Source organism: Carettochelys insculpta, chromosome 2, assembly GCF_033958435.1.
Source record: "Carettochelys insculpta isolate YL-2023 chromosome 2, ASM3395843v1, whole genome shotgun sequence".
NCBI lineage: Eukaryota > Metazoa > Chordata > Testudines > Carettochelyidae > Carettochelys > Carettochelys insculpta.
This window is the reverse complement of record NC_134138.1, coordinates 265,910,779-265,930,684: the sequence shown is the minus strand read 5'-3', so window position 1 is coordinate 265,930,684 and position 19,906 is coordinate 265,910,779. Positions and strand designations below refer to the sequence as shown.

The 19,906-nt window shown below is 40.8% G+C and overlaps 1 protein-coding gene across 8 annotated transcripts in view; it reads right to left on the bottom strand.

The window, feature by feature from the left end:
- Positions 1 to 19,906, bottom strand: part of KMT2C (lysine methyltransferase 2C) — a 346,453-nt gene that overhangs the window by 17,699 nt on the left and 308,848 nt on the right. For 7 of the 8 annotated variants that reach the window (XM_074985089.1, XM_074985087.1, XM_074985092.1 and 4 more), the window contains 10 exons: positions 17,706 to 19,495; positions 15,344 to 15,455; positions 12,090 to 12,168; positions 11,913 to 11,976; positions 9,843 to 10,075; positions 5,505 to 7,217; positions 3,385 to 3,600; positions 2,282 to 2,446; positions 1,122 to 1,263; positions 177 to 324 (listed from right to left, as the gene is read on the bottom strand). In XM_074985089.1, coding sequence (XP_074841190.1) covers positions 177 to 324; positions 1,122 to 1,263; positions 2,282 to 2,446; positions 3,385 to 3,600; positions 5,505 to 7,217; positions 9,843 to 10,075; positions 11,913 to 11,976; positions 12,090 to 12,168; positions 15,344 to 15,455; positions 17,706 to 19,495 — 4,662 coding nt within the window. The remainder of the gene's footprint in view (positions 1 to 176; positions 325 to 1,121; positions 1,264 to 2,281; positions 2,447 to 3,384; positions 3,601 to 5,504; positions 7,218 to 9,842; positions 10,076 to 11,912; positions 11,977 to 12,089; positions 12,169 to 15,343; positions 15,456 to 17,705; positions 19,496 to 19,906) is intronic. The other variant, XM_074985090.1, reaches the window with a different exon arrangement.

The following is a 19,906-nucleotide window of genomic DNA, read 5'->3' as shown; positions in this document are numbered from 1 at the left end:
GAACACAGAGATACCTAACACAAATAATGCCATATTTGTTCTCTTCCTGGTGTGGTTTGGAAAGGTGCATTCTCTTCTTCAACACCTTCATGGGATCCCCCACTTACTTGGCCTTGCAAGGGTGGAAGCATCTGGGCCAAAACAAGAAAACTTAGTATATAGGAGAAAAACCCTACCTTACTTCTTCCTGATTGTTATGAGGTGGTGTTGGAAGTGAAGCAGGAACATCCACAGTTTTAGGGCCCTGAGCCATGGCTCTTGCTAACAAATCATCTGGTGGTCTGAAAGGCAACTGGAACTGTTTCGATCCAAGTGCTTTAGTAACTAAAACAGAAAGACAGCACAACCAAGCATGAACAGGATTCTTTCTACCTCCTGATACATATTGTAACAGAGTTATGAATGAACCCTAATATACTTCAATTTGTGCAGCAGTTTTTAAACTCTATTTTCAGTCACTAATAGGTCCAATTTTTTCTCTTTTTCATGTTTCAATTGGGTATGGATGGTTTTTTAGTGTGTAGATAACACTCAAAAAATTAGAGCAAAAATTGTTCAACATTTTTTGACTTCAAGGAAAGAAAAATATATTTTTCTCTTTTATACAGAACACTTAAGCCTTTCCCCCCCTTCTTTTGCAGCACCGTATGGCTTATTTCTTTAAAAATCCTCAGGAGGGAAATGCAAAGTCTCACTGACACACACTGATTTTGCTTCAACAAGTTACCAGCATTTGTAAATGTACTCAGCATAGTCAAAGTCTGTTGCGTGCACAAATGTGGAAGGTTGCTCTGTGACTGCACATGCAGCTAAGTACACTTTAAAAGTAACTGTCTTGTCACCTACTTTATGCACGGCAACTTTGACTTTATTTTTTCCTGACTTAGTTTTCAACTGTACGATAGTGCTTCCCATCATAGTTTTGTATGGAACGTGCACAACTGCACAGTATATTGTTATAAAATAAAGTATGGTAGAATTAATTACAACCACCCAGATGGAATCCTATGTTCATTTGTATATAATAAAGCCAACAGCATCAAATAAGATTCAGTATACCTTTTGTACTTCAGTACAAGTATGATACATCTTTTAAAGGAAGCAGCTGACTAAAAGCTTACCATCATGTCCACCCAGCATTCCAGCTTTTCCTGCAAGTTCCTCAGTAGTTGCAAATCCATTCACCATCTTTTGACAAGCCACAGGTGGTGGTGTTGGAGGGAGAGAGGCTGGGGGTGTTGGAGGATTACTCAGATTATTCTGCTGCATGAGACCAAAGGATTTTAAAATTAGCTTTCAATAGGTAATACAATGAAGATGCACACTTCCAACAACAGGCGGGAACTGATAGGTTTTAAACATACAGAAGTAGCACCCAATACATAAAAATGAATATTCACTCCCCAGATACATAGGAAAATAGATGACAATATCAGCTAACCTACCTAGCATGCAAAGATACAATACGCTTTGTAGTGTCTCATATGAAATTAAAGATCTCATTGCATGGGAGAGGTAGGTTCCTAAAGTATTTATATTTAAGTCTTAACAAGCATTTTGAGAAATTTGTATGAGGAAAACTCTGAGTGAAGACACTAGAATTTGGCCTTTCTGGAGCAGTATCTATAGGTATTAAACTTTACTATTAGTTTCCACATTCATCAGCTACATTTGCTCGGCCAGATTCCTAGCTCAGTAACTCTGGTGTAAAACTGGAATATCTCACATGGTCTTTACAGAGTCATTCCAATTATATGCTAGAGTAACTGGGTGTCAGATCCAGTCCTCTGTTCGTTAACATTCTTCTCATTACTTTCAGCCCTCCATGAGCCTGAGTTGCAAACTGTGTGGGCTGTTAGACTTTCAGATTATTTTGTTCATAGGTTTTAAGTCTTTAGTCAGGGACTAGTGGACAAATGACAAAAATCTCTTTCTCAACTAATTAAGAAGAAATGCTTTGCTGCTGTCAGTGACTTTGTAAAGTACTGGAAATTCAACCTTTTCTGCTCCAGAAAGCTTTAATTACAATTTTAATCAATTCACATCAGTTTGCCAATGCAGTACTTGTATTTATTAAATTTATTTTCAACACTGTTTGTAATATTTGCTTTCACGTTGTGGAGCGCAAAACAATTAATACTTCACAGCAGAATGCAATAGCAAAGTCTCCTTTTTAGCTGTGGACAAAGAGAGACTTCCAAGAGACAGTTTATACAAATAATCTCCTTTACCTTGTTTCTTACAGAAAGCAGACATAGGGAATCTATATGGAAAAACATACCTTGTAGATCAGCTGGGAATAGTAATCAGAAACCCCATCAAGTGTAGCACTACCAAAACTTCCCATAAGTTGACTTCCACCACTTAGCTGGCCACTGCCATAAGGGAGAAAGTGTGCAAAGCTCACCCCAATTATTGGCTCCATTAGAGGCAGCAGGGAGAGTTGCTACAGAAAAAATGGATAGAGATGAATATGTCAAATAAAGTAGAATATGCTAACCGGACAGAAAAGTAAAGTTTCCACAGTAACACCAGCAACATAGTTACCAATAAAAAGTCAACAGTCTCTGAAATATCCCATTGTTTTCTTACACTTATTAGGATAAGAAATCAGGTTTCAATTTGGGTAAAGATTTATGTGGATGCTTAATTTCAACCATATTCTTAAGCATCATTGACTTCAATCAGAATTAAGTACTTATAATAGGCTAGCTTTAATTTTAAGCACATGCTAAAGTGCTTTGATGAACTGAAGTAAAATCTATGTTAAACATTGACTGTTAAAGGCCAAACTCTATACATAAGTGAAGAAAAATTGGTATGCATGTTTTGTTAAACACAGCTTTCCCCGTCCCTCAGCACTCCCATCAATGAGACGGGGATGATACTAACATTCTTTGTAAAGCAATTTGAGACATATGGATCAAAATACAGAAGAGTGAGGTATTAGTATTATTATTAGAAAGTTCATATATTTAAAGTCAAGGCAGAGAAAGGTTTTAGTATCAGGTGTAATGTAACATTTAGACATTAAAAGGCTCAAAATTAGAGCTGTTTAGAAATTTTCTAAGAGAATGTTGTTCCAGTGGGAAAACAATAATTCAGCGAAGTCAGAACAATTTTCATGGATTGCAGGTTCCTGGCCTGGGAGACTTTCATTTTGATTTTTGGAAACTTTTTCTTCACATTTTAAGGACAGTTTTGAAATGTGTGGGTTTTGTTCTATGCTGGAATGAAAAAAAATGCAAAATCCTCCATGAAATGGAATTACCATTCTCTGAACAGCTTGATTTCAAATTCAACAGAATGGTAAATTACTTAAACCTTCCCTCCCACCACACACTAAATTACTCTTGATAGGCTATACACTCTCAAAACACTCACTTGTTTTAGTTGAATAAACGTATCTGTGTTAGGATAAATAGCCTGTTTCTCCTCTTCCTCTTTTTTTCTTTTCTTAGACCGAGGGGCTGCCTTCTCTCCAGTCCTCTGAGTTCGTTTATTTCTTTGTTTCTTTATTTCATGTCCTACATCTGTTCTCTGAAGCTGGCTGTTACCACATCCAAATGCACCTTGCATTTGATTCCCCCGGGACGGCTGCTGGAAAAAGGAAAGTTAAGCGACAGGGATGCATTAGATCCATTAATTTCACCTTATTTTATAACAAGTTTTGATATATATTTCTAATAAATTTTTGTGATTGAAGAAAATATCTAGCACTTGAAAGCTTAATCCTCAAATTTTCTGTGTACTATATAGTAAGCAATAGAGTACATACAACAATGGACAACTAGTTTATTCTTTGTTTACCTTGACACCCAGCTGACAATTGTAACTGCTATTTTTAATGCCCAATATGAGCTATGAGCTATCAAATAACTCCACTGATGCTTGCTAATGTCCTTCAAAATTACAGACCAAAAGCATTTTCTGAATATTTGCTAAAATTTATACCCTTAATTCAAGGTATTCACTACAGAATAATAAAACAAGAACGGGCTTAAAGACCAATTCACAAAGGTTCACTTAGTATAAATATATTCTTGATTGAATCAAATTTGGGTTTCTGGATAAAGCTAACAATTTTCACAATAATATTTTTAATATCAGAAGGGTAGCCGTGTTCATCCGTATCTGCAAAAACGATGTGTAGTCCTGTGACACCTTACAGATTAACAGATTTACTGGAGCACAAGCTTTTGTGGGCACAAACCCACTTCGTCAGATACTTCATAAAGTGCTGCAGGTTCTAGGCATGAGGGGGATGAGAGTAGGGTGCTTATTTGGTGCCCAGCTCTGGAGGCACATGCGTGTCTGCCCCTCCTCCCCCCTGCTGGTCCAAGGCACTGTTCCCTACTGCTGTAGGAGAAGCATGGAAAAGCCTCAAAGGACACATGTCACTGTGCTGCTTTTCCCCCACATAGGGGAGGGGGAGCAGTAGCACACAGAGCTGCTTCTTTCTCTGCCTGCTGGAGTCCATACCATGCATGTTTCTGGAATTAGAACACCTAGAGTATGGAGATGCAAGCATAGTAGGAATAACTACCTGCAGAGAATACACTGCAACAGGTTTTCATGTAGGGTAGTTTATTTCTGCTTCAGAGTAGCAGGGATATTTGGATGGACAGTACTGACAGGGAGATTCTCCTCTTCTCTGCAATGGGGCTACTCCAAATGCATCACAACATGCTGCCCTTGCTTAGCATTCAGTGGCTGTGGCGACACTACCCCTCCCTTTTGGAGGGATCATGTTAATAAGGCAGTTCAGAATATGCTAATGAGTCACTGACATGAATATGTACTGCCTCATTTGCATTCTGGCAGCCGCGTGGGCTTTGAAAGTGCCACCTTCAGCATGCACAGTGCCTGTGTAGGCAGAGGCCTTTTGAAAGGACCCCCTGACTTCGAAAGCCCCTTCTTCCTAAAACCAAACAGGAAGAAGGGGCTTTCAAAGTCAGGGGATCTTTTCAAAAGGCCCCCGCCTACACAGGTGGTGTGTGTTCTAAAAGCAGCACTTTCGAATTGTGCGCAGCTGCAGTTATACTAATGAAGCAGTGTATATTCATGTTAGCACTTCATTCACATCTTCTGAACTGCCTCATTAACATGCTCCCTCCGAAGCGGATGGTAGTGTGGCCACAGCTAACTGTAATATCACCATTTAGCCTTCACAGACTCTGGCCAGTCTACACTAGACCCGAAAGCCGATTTTAGATATGCACTTCTAGCTGTGGCAACTGCCTAGCTAAAATCAATGTATTGGAAATCAACTTATCTGACTGTCCTCACTATGGAAGGTCGACAGGAGCATTTCTCTTGTCGACCTCCCTTAATCCTCATGATAGCGAGGAGTACAGGGGTTGACTGCCAACCCCAGACAGATCGATTTTGTGTGTCTTTATCAGATGAGCAATATTTAATTCTGGAAGATTGACCCTCACTGGGTCAATCTTTCTGGGAGTATAGACGTGCCCTGACATGCATTTCAAAAACCACCACCTTACCATTCCTTCAGCTGGGTTCTGTTTCTCCACCAGCTTGCTATCTCCAGCACTTTCTTCTTCTGATCGGCAGCTCGTCTCTGATTTCTGATTCAGAAGAGAGGATGATTTTTTATTTTTAAGTAAGTGTTTCAACAGTTCATTCCCTGACTCCCCTTTTGCTGCAGGGGTGCTGGTAGGTTGTGCTGGACTCTGTGCTGAAGAGGCAGGGTGCGGTGCGGCCTTATCTTCTTCTGTCATACTACTACCTTGATTCTCTGTATTAAGCTCAGCTTGATCAGAACATGGTTCAGATTCTGCTTTTTCCAGTTTAATTTCCTGAATAGTGGCAGGAGAATCTGTCTTACCCTTTTCAGTCTCAGGACTGACACTCAATTTCTGAGGCAACTGCTCTTGGAGCAAAGTGCTCTTGGAATGCTTACATTCCAGCTCCAAGGAAGGCTGGTTCTCTGCAGCATTTGTTGTTGATGAACCTGTGAGCTCCGTTGACTCTGGCTCATCCTGATGATGAGTAAGTTCATTGGGTGTGCTAACTGTTGGAGTAGAGGTAGAATCTGAAACAGCTGGAGTTGGGGGTGCAGTTATATCTGAATGAGGAGTTGATGGGGCTTTTATTGACTCAGAATCATCATCCTTTTTCTTTTTTCGTGTCCTTTTCTTTTTGCCTTTCTCTTCTGGAATTATATCAGAGTATAGCTGAATAAGAGACTGACTTGACCCAGGGAAATTTGGTGCATGGGGTGTGCTGGTGTCTTGGCCACATGAAGGACCACTCCCAGCTGTTGGAGGTGCAGCAGGTATACCAGGAGCAAATGGAGGCCTGACTTGGTTCTGCGTAAAGCTGGTCCCAGAGATATTCCCATGGGATTGTTTTACTGAATGGAAGTTAGGGGATCCACCAGGAATTGAAGGTGGCTCAGATACAAAAGGTGTGGCCCCCAGTGGTCTTCGCTCATTGCTTTGCATAAAATTTACAGCAGGTGGTGAATTCACAGGGCCTGGTTGCAACACTTGCCCCATTTGCTGCTGTTGATGCTGTGGGGATTGCTGGAGGGGTCGTGGAGGCTGCATGAAATCACAGGGTAGGTCAGAGCTGAAGAAAGGTATCTGAGGCAAGGAAGCTCTGTTGTTTAATTCTGACCCTATCATGCCATGTTGCTCCATTTCCATCCTTTGCTGCAAAACCCTCTGTCGATCCACCTCCTGCATAAGCTGTATTCGCTGCCGTTCCTGCTGCTCCCTCAAACGCTCCTTTCGTTCCCGCTCTTGAAAACTTTCACTAAATGGGTTATTATCATCAAATTCCACTCTTGGTGGTGGCCCTGACTGTGCATTTGCATTGGAACCTGGCACTGAAGTTGGTGTGCCAGGATTCACGGGCAACTGTGTCATTGGAGGGGGCATCCTGGGAGCATTGAGGGGGATGTGATTTGGAGGAGCAGTGGTAGGTTGCCACCCAGGTAAATTTGGCATTCTGGCTGGGTTGGATTGGCCAGGAATAACAACTGTATGCTGCTGATGCTGGAGTTGTTGTGCTACCATGGGGAAATTCTGCTGCGTCATTGCTGGTTGTGCTCCTCCTGGAACCATAGAGGGCTGGGACTGGACACCTGGCATTATAGCATGTGGTGTTATCCCACATTGCTGCTGCTGCTGCTGCTGCTTGATTCGATACTCCTCAATGAGCTCAGCATGTTCCTTTTGCTGTTTTCGAATCTGAAATTTAGACAAGTCATTACTCATCTTTACAAGGTTCTACTTAATATATGAGCTCAACTATACAGAGTACTACACTGACATTATTTTTATAGGAAAATAAGGCTTGCCTAAGATTAGCAATGGAACACATTAAGCTTAGTTACACGTCATTTCATAGCCGATATCCATCAACTAAAGAAAAAGCGTGTAATTCTCTCCAACAACGTTCATACTGTTGACTGATTACACAACACATGACTGAGAAGAAGCAGAACAAAGGACAATACTTCAGAAGCAGCACTGATCTCTGAACTACAGTTTCATTATGCACTGCTATTCAAAATTGCAGAGAACTTGGAATGTACAAGTAAATAAGAAATAAATTATACAAATACATCTTCCTGACATTTGCCTTGTAGTGACTTTTGTTCTGTTACTTCTTACTGTTTGTATTTATGTGAAAAATATTTATACTGAAAGCTATTTTAAAAGCTTGAGAGCACCTGAAATGCATGCTATAGATAACCCTGCCCTATCCCCCTTGTTTTGTATTAAATGTAAAATGGAAGCAACGGCAAGAAGCACTGGGGCTTGATCCTGGAGCTGGCTAAGCACCCTTTCAGGCTCCAGCCAAGTGAAATGTTTAGCAACATATTTAAATGTAAACATATTTAAACTACACTTAAACATATGCTTAAGTCTTGCCCTTAATCAGTGCATCGATTTCAAAGGGAGTGGAGGGAGCCCGGCACTTTCTGGCATCAAACACTATCTAAATTTAGAAAATAACAGAAAAATAAAACAACCACAACTAATGGTCCACAGTCATCTATCATTACGTCACGGCTAGGAAATGCAACAGAACCATAAGATGCAAAGAGAAGCAGAGTATATACAATGCATTACATGTTATATAGATATGTGTTTTATCTGTGATCTGTGGTTAAATTCTTTCAATTATATCCTGACACAAAGATGATAATTAAAGATGGAATGCACTTCTCTCTTCCAGATGAATTTGATACCCTGGGTTTAAATTCCAAAGAAGGAGGAAGAGGCTCCTCAACTGTATTCTGCACAGGTCCAGTATCCTATTTCTTCTGAACTGTATCTATTGTGTATAGTGACCATGCAACATAATAAGCTCTCTCCTAATATTCACTATAAATTTATTGTTTTTATAACCCAGTTCACATAAAATACTAAATTAAACTGTAATAAAAGAAAGAATTCAGACAGCAAAATTAAGATAAATGACACGCAACTGACTCTTATAAAAGGTACCAAGGTCATATGATGGTATGATAAAACCTAAGAGAAAAATCTCAAATCAGTGGATTCCTTCAGTGGAAATACAATCACAAATTTCAAGATGTCCCTATTCTTATATATCGACTCTACATCTGAATCATGCATCCAGACCCTCTGTAGACTCTAGCTTTTCCTTTGAATGGGTACCACCTAGTTTCTCTCTTCCCAAACTTTCAAAACAGGGTTTTCCACCACTGCTACTGCAGTTTTCTTCCCCTGCAGCTTCAGTAGTACCGAGAAATTGAATAGCACAACCGACATTAGTCATGTGAAAGATGAGGGGCTTTGTTTGTTTTTTCCACAAGAATTGCACTGTGTTAATACTATCAAAGAGGTACCCGTGTGAGTCTAATCTATCAAAACAAAATAAGCAGTCATGTAGCACTTTAAAGACTAACAAAATAATTTATTAGTCTTTAAAGTCCTACATGATTGCTTTTTTGTTTTGACTGTGTTTAACAGTTGCAATCAGGACTGCCACAGTTACCACAAGTCATGAACAAATTAATTGAATTATACTTGTGATTAAGTGAAATTTTAATCATATTGTTACACCATAATAAAATATCATTTTAAATTCATTATAAATTTTGTGGATGTTTTTCTACAATTCAATTACAACACAGAATATAGAAAGTGTACAGTGCTCACATATTCTTATTACAAATATCTGCACTGTAAAACAAGATAAAAACCTCAACATTTTTCAATTCTCCTCGTACAAGTACTGTATTGTGATCTCTTATGAAAGTACAACTTTCAGAAACAAAACAATATAAAACTTCAAAGCCTAGAAGTCTACTTAGTTCTACTTCTTGTTCAGCCAATTGCAAAGACAAAAAAGTTTGTTTACACTTATGGAAGATAATGCTTCCTGTCACTTAACTGAAATAACACTTCAAAGTAAGAATAAACATTTGCATGGCACTGTTGTAGCCCATGCTGTGAGGTATTTATGTGCCAGATATGCTAAACATTTGTATACCTCTTTATGTTTGAATGTGTAGATTGCACACTGGTATTTTTTTTTAATGTGCAAATATTTGTAATAAAAATAATGTAAAAGTGAGGACTCAACACTTTGTATTCTGCATTGTAATTGAAATAAATATATTTGAAAATGTATAAAAATCAAAATATTTTAATAAATTTAAATTGGTATTCTATTATTGTTTAGCAGTGCAATTAAAACAGCAATTAATTTTTTCAATCCTTTGACAGTCCTAGATACAAAGCATATCTAGCAGATTTAAAGAAACAAGTAATTTTACAGTATTATATCTTAGAGAGAAAAAATGCAGCCCTGCTCTTTTTTCCTCCCTGAATTGTTACCTGTTCTAGCTGTTTCTGGACCATACTTTGCTGCTCAGTAACATGCTTAAGCTGTTCTGCATCTTCTTCTGGGAATTCACGGCCAGCTTTTTTGGCAGTGCGTTGTTTTGCTGAGAGGGCTTTTTTTGATTTTCTGTGTGCTCCAATTTGCTCTTCAAGATATTTCTGTTGCATCTGAAGAAGCTGTTGTGTTTCCTGAAGCCATTCTTCATATTGCTTTCTTTGTGAATCATCTGGAGGCAGGGGAAAGTAAATACAAGGAAAGTAGCCATTCATATTATACTAAGAACTCTTGTTTTAAATAGAGGCGTTATTTATTGCGGCTTTCATACTTTCTGTGTGCAGCACAAAATTTGAAATAAGGTATCTTTCAAAAAGGCATGAAAAAAACCCCCACCTTCTAAAAAAGCATTCAAATCCCAAGCAATTACACCAGTCCCCCCAAAACACACTCTACCGCAACCTTCCATTCATCTCTCAATCAGCTCCTGACACAGGGGAAATCTAGGAGCACAGGTGAATCTTGTACCATGGTTTGGTCACCACCAAATCTGAGCTTTAGTGGATCCAAAAGAGAAATTAACTCCGTACTTTGCTAGCAGCCTTCTTATGTTTAAACCAAGCATATAAGCTTGAAGTGGTCATAACCACATGGGAAGAGGAGGTCTTTCAAAGAGTTAAGATACGAAGTGTGTAGGGTATGCTTGGGTAAAAACATCACTTTATCTCAACTGGAATCTACTGGCAGCCAGTCAAAAATCACAGAACACAGGAGTAATAAGAGCAAAGGGATGGAAGAATACAGTTACGCTCAGTAATTTAGCAAATCACCTTATCTCAGACGACAGAAAAGCTGTGTCAACACGAGCCCCTTCCTTTCGGAAGGGGCATGTTAATAAGTGAGTTCGAAAGGTGCTAATGAGGCGCTGCCATGATGCAGCACTTCATTAGCATAATGGCGGCCGCAGGGATTCGAAAGTTCGGCTTTTGAATCGCATGCTGCCTGTGGAGATGGGGACCTTTTGAAAGGACCCCCCAGTCTTGGGAAGCCCCTTCTTCCTATCTGGTGTTAGGCTTCAAAGGGGCTTTCGAAGACTGGGGGGTAGGGGGTCCTTTTGAAAGGTCCCCGTCTCCACAGGCGGTGCGCGATTCAAAAGCCGAACTTTCGAATTACCGCCGCTGCCATTAGGCTAATGAAGCGCTGCATCTTCATGGCAGCGCCTCATTAGCACCTTCTGAACTCATTAACATGCCCTCGTGTAGATGCAGCTATAGTGTTTAAAATGGAATTCAGTGAGAATGGAATCTCTTTATAATATTTTTATATAAGACCACTAAGAAATGGATAAAACATAAGGAATTATGGATAAAAATTAGGCTGCATGAGATATTTATAATCTCAAGCATCTACAGAATATTAAAATGCAAACTGTTTTAAGAACTATTAATGTAGTAATAAGACCAACTTAAAGTATGCTGCCACGGTATGGGGCCAGCGGGGGGTCAGGCTGCTGGGACATGGGGGGGTTAGGCTGTGGGGCCGACGGGGGTGTGTGTGTGTGTCTGGCTGCCACGGTTTGGGACCGTAGGGCCGGTGGAGGGGGGAATCAGGCTGTGGGGCCGGTGGGGGGATCTGGCTGCAGTGGGTTGGGTCTGTGGGGCTGGTGGGGGTGTGTGTCAGAATACTGGGGGGGGTTGGAGCCACAGGTAGGGGGTTACACTCCTATTAGTGGGGGGAGTTCACTTGTTGTATGAGCTAGAGGAGGTATATGTGTCCCTCATTTAAGCGAGTACTCATAAGTAAAGTACTCGTTTAATGAGGGATGAGCGTATTTCGTTATGAATTAATACAATTATAAAAAAAATGATAAAATTTCACAAATACGAAAGGGGTGCCTGGCGCTCCTGCCTGGGACCCTGGGGGAAGTGGAGGCTTGTGAATAAGTGAATTTGTGAACATTACCAAATATATTCTTTTATCAACTATTCATATGTGTGATGTTCTTAAGAAAGAAACTGCAACCTGAATTTCCAATTTCACATAGAAGAAATTATAAGATTTACACTTACTGACAAAACCAGGACCAAAATTTGGAGGATTAGGCCTAGAAATCTGAGGTGTCAAACTCCCATCCTAAAAATGAGTAAAATGTATAAACAAAGTGATTAAATCAATTCATTAAAAAAATAAAATATTCACCATTTAAAAAACACTTCTACTGTAACTCTCATATCAAGTTACATTACCTGTGTGATTGCTTGCTGCATAAGATTCTGGCCTTCGCTAGTCTGTGTTCCTGGCATTGGCTGACCCATAAATGGAAACCTATTGATACATAAAGATAAACTATAACATTGACTTTTACATTTGGAGAGCACTTTAGTACAGCTGCATTGTTTCAAATTATTTTGACCTAAAATAAAAAGCTTCCAAACCTTTTAAAGATATTTATTTGAACTACTACGCAGGAATTAATTGCCAGATTGTAAATATGATATGCCCTGTTCCAATCTTGTAACGTTTTGTTCTCATTTCAACCTGCTGAGTCTTAAAATTCGCAAAGGCAGGGACTAAAAATGGCTTAAGTTGTCTTATACTAGGCGTTACCTGGCTTTTCCCTGTGGTGATGATATATAAGGGCAGCTAAACACACAGATGAAGTGAGAAGGCTCTGTGCTTGAGTTTTACACACTATGTGATGTAACAAGTAGGACTTAATGTGCTTAGATACCACAGTCTAAACTCCTGCTCAAATCAGAATACACATAATTTTGGGACATTAGAAGTAGTTTTTAAAGGCCTTATGCTAAATTTGTACACTAACTTCAGGGAGCTAAAATAAATGGAAACCAGAATAGCTTAACCAGAAGAACAAGACAAGAAGAGATGGAATTTGTCATGGTGTGGGGTCCTAGATCATGGGATCTTCATATCACAACCAATTCCTTTTATTGCGTGGACACACAGAGGAATGCAGTACTCTACATCTATATGGAAATATACCTATCTCACAGAACTGGAAGGGACCTTCAGTGGTGAATGAGCCCAGGCCCCTGCCCTCTCAGCAGGGCCAAGCACCATCCATGACAAACTATTTTCCCCAGACCCCTAAATGGCCCCCTCAAGGATTGACCTCACAGGCCTGGGTTTAGCAGGCCAATGCTCAAACCACTGAGCTATCCCTCCCACCCAATTATCCTACCCACTGAAGATGGATGCCATTATGGTCTGCACCAGGCACAAAAGTTTCTAATGCTTCTCAGGTAGCATCATATAGACACAGTTGTAGTCATGCACTTTAGGAGTGGCAAGGGCATGGATCATCATGGTGAAGTCTGTTTTACTAACAGTGACAACTGCCAGGGAGGGACACAAGGGGGGCAACAGACACATGACTCCCCATCCCATGTGACTTCTCCCCACACCACCCTGAGCCCATGGGAGGGCTGTCCCTAAGAGGGAGTAGGGCCCAGGACACCCTTTTCTATCCCTGCCTCTTCCTGGCCCACCCCACTTCACTCCTTCCCCAAAGGCTACACCCCTTTCCCCCTATCTTGCATGCTCCACTCCAATTCTTCCTGCAAACTCCACCCCTGAGCAATGTGGCTTGGGGGACTAGCAGGGGGCCTGATACCAGCAGCAGGGGTTCCTCCCACCCCACACTCACTGGCATCAGGAAGTGGAGTGACCCAGCCCTAGCCCACACCCCTCTCCCAGCCACATTGCTCTGTTCCCCCGGTGGTGAATGCAGGGGGGAGTTCCATCGCTTCCCTCAAGCAACACAGCTGGGAGCCAGGGATGGGTACAGGCTGGGGCCAAGTCACTTTGCTTCCCAATGCTGCTGGTGAGTGCAGGAGGAGAGGGGTGATCCCTGCTGCTGGAACTAGACTCCTGCTACTTCCCAACCCACGTCATACAGGCAAGGTGGTTTGGGGGAAGAGGTGGAACTCTCTCCCTCTGCACTCACTGGCAGTGGCACAGGAAGCGATCTGGGTGGGAGCTGGGCGGCAGAGGGAGGAAGGACCCTGGGACCATCACTGTTGGTAAGTGTGGGTGAGGTTCTACCCGTTCCTTCCCCCAAAGTTCCTTCCCTAGTGATGTGGCTGTGAACCACCAGAGCAGAGAAAGCTGAGCTGCGACGCTCCACTTCCTGCCGCTGCAGGGCCTGAGGTATTTGAACAAACCATCCCATTGACAGGACCACTCTGCTGGCTGCTGGACCTGTACCCTCCCCACATGGAACTGGGGAAGGGCACATGACTCTGTACTCCCTCCCCACAAGTGCTGTTCCTGCTAACAGTCAACTTTATTACACCATGGAGTAGACTTATGAGGGAAGTATGGAAGTTCTACTGCTTGGACCATATAAAATTAGATTTGATAAAAAACATGAGGAAATTTATGGTAGTAATACTAAGAATAAGAATACAATAACTAGATCTCAAGCAAAAAGTTTCATTCATAGTGTCTGAAGAATTATGTAATGGACATACAAGAGAACCTCAGAGTTACCACCACCTCAGGTATGGAGGGTGTTTGTAACTCTGAAATGTTCATAACTTTTAGCAAATCATTATAGTGTTCTTTCAAAAGTTCACAACTGAACATTGACTTAATACAGTTTTGAAACTTTATTATGCAGAAGAAAAATGGTGCTCTCTCTTTATTGATTCAGTTTTTATGTTTACCACAGCACTGTACTGTAATTGTTTTTATTGGGTCTCTGTCACATACTGCTGGTTTCAAAATGAGGTGTGTGGTTGTCCAGTCAGTTTGTAACTCTGAGACTGTATTATATGTATAATTACGCATTTTACAGATGCGAAAACTGAAGTAGAGAGAGATGTAGTGACTTGCCTAAAGTCTTACAAATGGTCAGCTGTGGAACTGAAAATGGAACCCGGGTCTTCTGAGTTCAGTCTAGCTCACGCTGTCTTTATCCTACGGCAGTGGTTCTTGCAATTTCTGACCCAAGGCCCACCCTGCTCAATGCACACATTCCTGAGGATCACCAGCCAACCACCCAGGATGACTAAAAGTATTTATTTGCTTATTTCTAAATCTCTTACATACTGAAGTATTTATATTACTCTGCTGCAGCACAGAAACATAGAAATGCAGCTGTGACATGGGAAGGATGCAGGTCTGGAGAGCCAGGCTTGGGCTCTCCGCTACAGTGTGGGGGCAAGTCCCGAGCTGGTGGCCCACTTGCAAGATGGTCCACGGACCACACTTCGAGAACTGCCATGGACTAGGAACAAAAGGATAACACAAGTCTTCTCCCATATTTTACATCTGTGATTCACTCTGAACAGTTTGTGATGGTTTACAGTTTGCTGATGCTGTGGATAAGAATGACTTTCCAGACTCCAGAGGGACAAGTTGGGTGAGGTAATATTTTTATTGGACCAACTTTCACTGATGAAAGACACAAGCTTTCTCTGGTCTACTGATGCCAGTACAGTTTTTACTTTAAACAACAGTATTATCTTTTGCCTACCTGTTCATAACCATTGGTGGCATCCCCATATTGCTCTGTGCCATTACTTTATTGATCCCTTTAAGAGCTACCATTTTTGCTTTCATTATGGGATCAGTGATTGCATCAAAATCTATGAAACCAAGACAGAAAAGACTGCATTACAAAGCTGAGCAATTTGATTTTACATAATTAGAACATAATGCATATTTCCAATACTGGCATTTCTACTAATCCCTTTCAGTTTAAAACAACCATATTACAATAATTTAACCATGCATGCAGCATATTAGTTTCTTCCTCACTTTATAATTAGAGAGAAACAAGAAGGTTTCTATATTCTATAAGAAGACTGCACTTCAGCAAGCATCTAAGGAACAGGATTGACAGTATCTACAGCTAATGGAGTAACTTTCATTGCTAAACTGAGTCAAGAAGTGCAAAAGACAAACTGTAACAGAAGACTCTGGCCAGAGCGTGAAGCCGTTAAATTATAACAGCTATAATATACAGGTATTTAACAGGGCTTCCTTAGTTACCACGGTTACCTGGAGGAGGAATTTCCTGCTATTGTGAAATAGAATTTATATCTAAAAAAATCAGGCAAAGGAGTCTGACTTGTGCATTTAGTAGGAATTCTTGTCACTGATACATCATCATTCCCTGACAGCTAGTCAAAAAGCCCCAAATATGTTTACACTCATTACCTGACCTTGACTCAATATTTTTTTAAGCATTTTCATATTACATTCATGAACTGTGGATTAAAATATCGTAAACTCTTTTGCATCCAGCATTCTGTCATCCAGAACTCTCAAATAACTAAAATTTACTTATGGAAAACATAACATGCATTGTAACCATAAGAACATTATAGTGAATAAAAATACAGTAAATACAGTAAAAAGTTTACAGTGTACAATACTACTGTTGGTTAATAAGGTTCTCTACACACTTTTTTGTTTGTTTATTAATATCTAAGTTTTTTTTCTTTTAAGTGATATGCATTGCTAGGTATACCTCTCTACTATCCAGAATATTTGAATACACTCATCCCTCATTAAACGAGTACTTTATTTAAGAGTACTTGCTTAAACAAGGGACACATACACTTACCTTTGGTTCACTGGACAAGTGAATTCCCCCGTTATTCATTTATTTGCTACTTACCCCGTTCCCGTGGCTCCAACCTGCTGCAGCCTGACCCCCACCCCCACCAGCCCCGCAGACACCAAACCGCTGTAAGCTAAATCCCCCCGCTGACCCTGCACACCCAGACCACCACAACTTAAACCACCGCCCCCTCCGCCGCACGCCCTGCACACCCAAACCACCGCAACCTAAACCCCTTGCTGGCTCCTGTGCTCCAGAACTGCCACAACTTAAACCTCCCCACCCTCTCCCCGCCACCCCAGACTGCCACAAATTAATCTCGCCACCAGCCCTGCACACCCAAGCCGCCACAGCCTTAACCCCACAGGCCCCCCAAACTGCCCCCAGCCTTTAACCCTCCCCTAACCCCAGGTTAACTTACCTTTCAAAAGCAGTGCCACCAGCTGCCACTCTGAGCACTTGGAAACAATCAGAGACTTTTACACATATTTTAATAGGAATTTAGTGTCCCTCTTATGAGTTTTTGCCTACGAGCAGAAAGTTAGGAACCAATTGTGCTCATATAGCGAGGGATGAGTGTATGTGGGAACCACCCAGTCTCGAGGCTGCTGGATATGGAAGAGTTTACTGTACCTGTTTTATACATCTAAATAGTGTACACTGATATGCTATGTTACACAAATAAAAGCAGATTGATAGATTCTATTTTAAACTTTTCTAATTTCTTCTTTTTTTTAAGTACACGAGAATTATTTTTCCCCAGGTTCAATGAGGGTGAATTAATAATTGCACTTTTGTTTTATAAAATTTATAGACATTAATATATATTTATAAAGCACTGCTTCCTCTGAGACAGCTGGAGCACTGCACAACAATGTAATTCATTCATCATAATACAATAAAAAGACAGATCAAAGGTAAAATAATATAGTACGTATTTGAGGCGCTCTTAGAAATAAAAGACTAAGGTGGCATTACCTCCTATCTCACCCATGGGAAACTGAAGCATAAAGAAGTTAAGAGACTTAACCAAGGCCAAAGAGAATTTCAACAGAACTGTGAGTAAAACCCTGACCCCACAGAAGCAAACAGTATTTTTGCCACTGATATCAATAAAAGCAGAATTTTACTCATATGCTTTAATTTCCATTCTGCTGCTGTAACTACTAGTCAGACCGAAATACTTTCATATTTTTGTTAAGAGCTAGTCAGATTTTTGTGTGCTCTTTTGGTATTTACAAAACCAAAGAAGGATATATCACATACATACCAATATTGGGGAAAAATGGCTCTGAACGCTGACGAATCATGGCTTGCATCTGTCGCTGCTGTTGCTGCTCCTGTCGCTCCTGATCCAAAAGATCCTGCAGAAGAAGTGGCTGTTCCTCTAGCAAAAGAGGTCTCTCCCGACTTTGCTGCTGGGCTACAGTTTGAGGGAGCATTACCTGCTGAGGAGCAGGTATGCCACTGGAACCAGGACGGCTTGCCAAAGTCGCGGCTTGATTACTAGGCTGTCCTGTCCCAAAGCTGTGATTACTTGACTGACCTTGGATCAATCCTGGATTTACTGTTGCCCCTTGAGAGAAGCTATGGTTCATTCGTGGAACTACATTCATATTAGAATTTAATGCATTTTCCATGATTTGTCCAGCAGGTGTCATTAGTGTTTGTGAAACACCGGATACGTGATTTGTTTGCGTTGCAGGCAAAGACTGAGGTGGAGAGCCTAGTTCTCTTATGCCAGAGTTATCTGAACTCTCATTGGCTAGCAGACCTGAAAGGACTGGTGTGGATCCAGAAATACTGCAAGAACTTATAACACCCTGAACAGGCAGCTGAGTAGGGCCCTGAACAACATTTGGACTAGACACAGTTGCTTCCGGATTGGCGGTAATAGTTTTGTCAGGTAATTCTGAATTATTAGGCTGTATGGGAGCCTTTTCTCTATCATTTAACTTTGTCTCAGAAGCAAGCTGAGGGCCTGCAGATTCCACATTTCCATCATTTTTTTCATTTTCAGACTTTGTTTCCTCTAATGGGTTTGGAGAAAGCACTTCTGTTTTAATCTCACTTTCCACAGCAGGTACTGGAGTCTTCTCACTTTGTTCTTTCTGTTTTGGGTCTTCTGTCTTGCTCTGTAGATCTAATTTGTCATCAATAGGAACATTAAGATCCAATTCCTCATTAAACATACTTTTTTTATCCTCCAGATCAAGTTCTGGGTCTGTGTATGCAATTATGTCAAATTCCCCTGATCTCAGAAGGTCATCAAGGTGAGGGTCATTGGTTTCTAGATTATCTAGAGTGTCCAATTCATCTCCTTTCCCAACCTCTGGATCTAGATTTAGATTTTCAAGATCCTCATCATCTAAGTCCTTGACTTCAACCCCATCCAGATCTTTGACATCTAAGTCTTTTACAGAAGGATCATCAGGATCAAGCTTCTCGTCTAATCCATCGGTTGGCTGATTGGGAATTCGTAGATTCCCAGGTGCCTCCCTGGATGTAGATGTAGGCAAAGGAGTCCCTGAAAAAGCATCATTAACTGGGGGATGACTTAAAGAACCCATGACAAGTGCAGGCAGATGATCATGATTATCTGCTTGAGATTGTGGCAAATGCTCCAAATTTGCAGACATCTGCAACTGGTTGGTTAGACCTTGAAGGTTACGTCTCACTGGATCTGTATGTCTTGGACCCTGGAAGTCCTGTCTAGGTATAAATCCTGTATGCCGCTGATGCTGGGGTGCTGTGTCTATAACATTAGCAGCAGAAGGATTAAAGGGAAGTCTTGGTCTGCCATCAGGGGCTCTGTGACGTAACTCAATGAATGCTTGCCCCAGTATGTTGTGCTGCTGAACCTGAATACCCTGTGGTGGAAAATGCTGAGGTAGCCCAGCTGGATTATTCATTTGCGTGTTATTCAATGGCCTAGGCATATCTACAGACAAAGATCTTCTCAGCTGTGGTGGAATACCAGCACGTTGCATTTGCTGTGGAGGTCCAAGGAAACGATCTTGTCCTGTTGGTGGACCATGGCCACCTCCTGGAAACCCAAATCTGAAATCAAAAATATATTTATAAGAGTTAGTTCTCTTGATTCATTTGGCCTGCTTGATCTTCATATTTCATAAAAACAACTAATCATTGAAATGGTTTACAAACTATGTTCTGAAGTATGTTTAAATAAATATTTTAATTTTGACCAATCCTGAATTTAAGTGAGCTTTCTGAATTGAATAAAATACTACTTAAATAACTGCATTAATGTTTCTATAATATTGGATAAAAATGCTTCTTGCAGCAAAAACTACCTTACTAGACAGTCCACTTTTTAATTGTTCTTATTAAGTGTAAAAATATCGGGGAGGGTCAAATCCCCAGCTTTTCAATATTGATATTTATATCACATCGAATGACCCAGAATATAAGCTGTTTCTTGATGGTGCATACTTTACCCAAGGACAACAA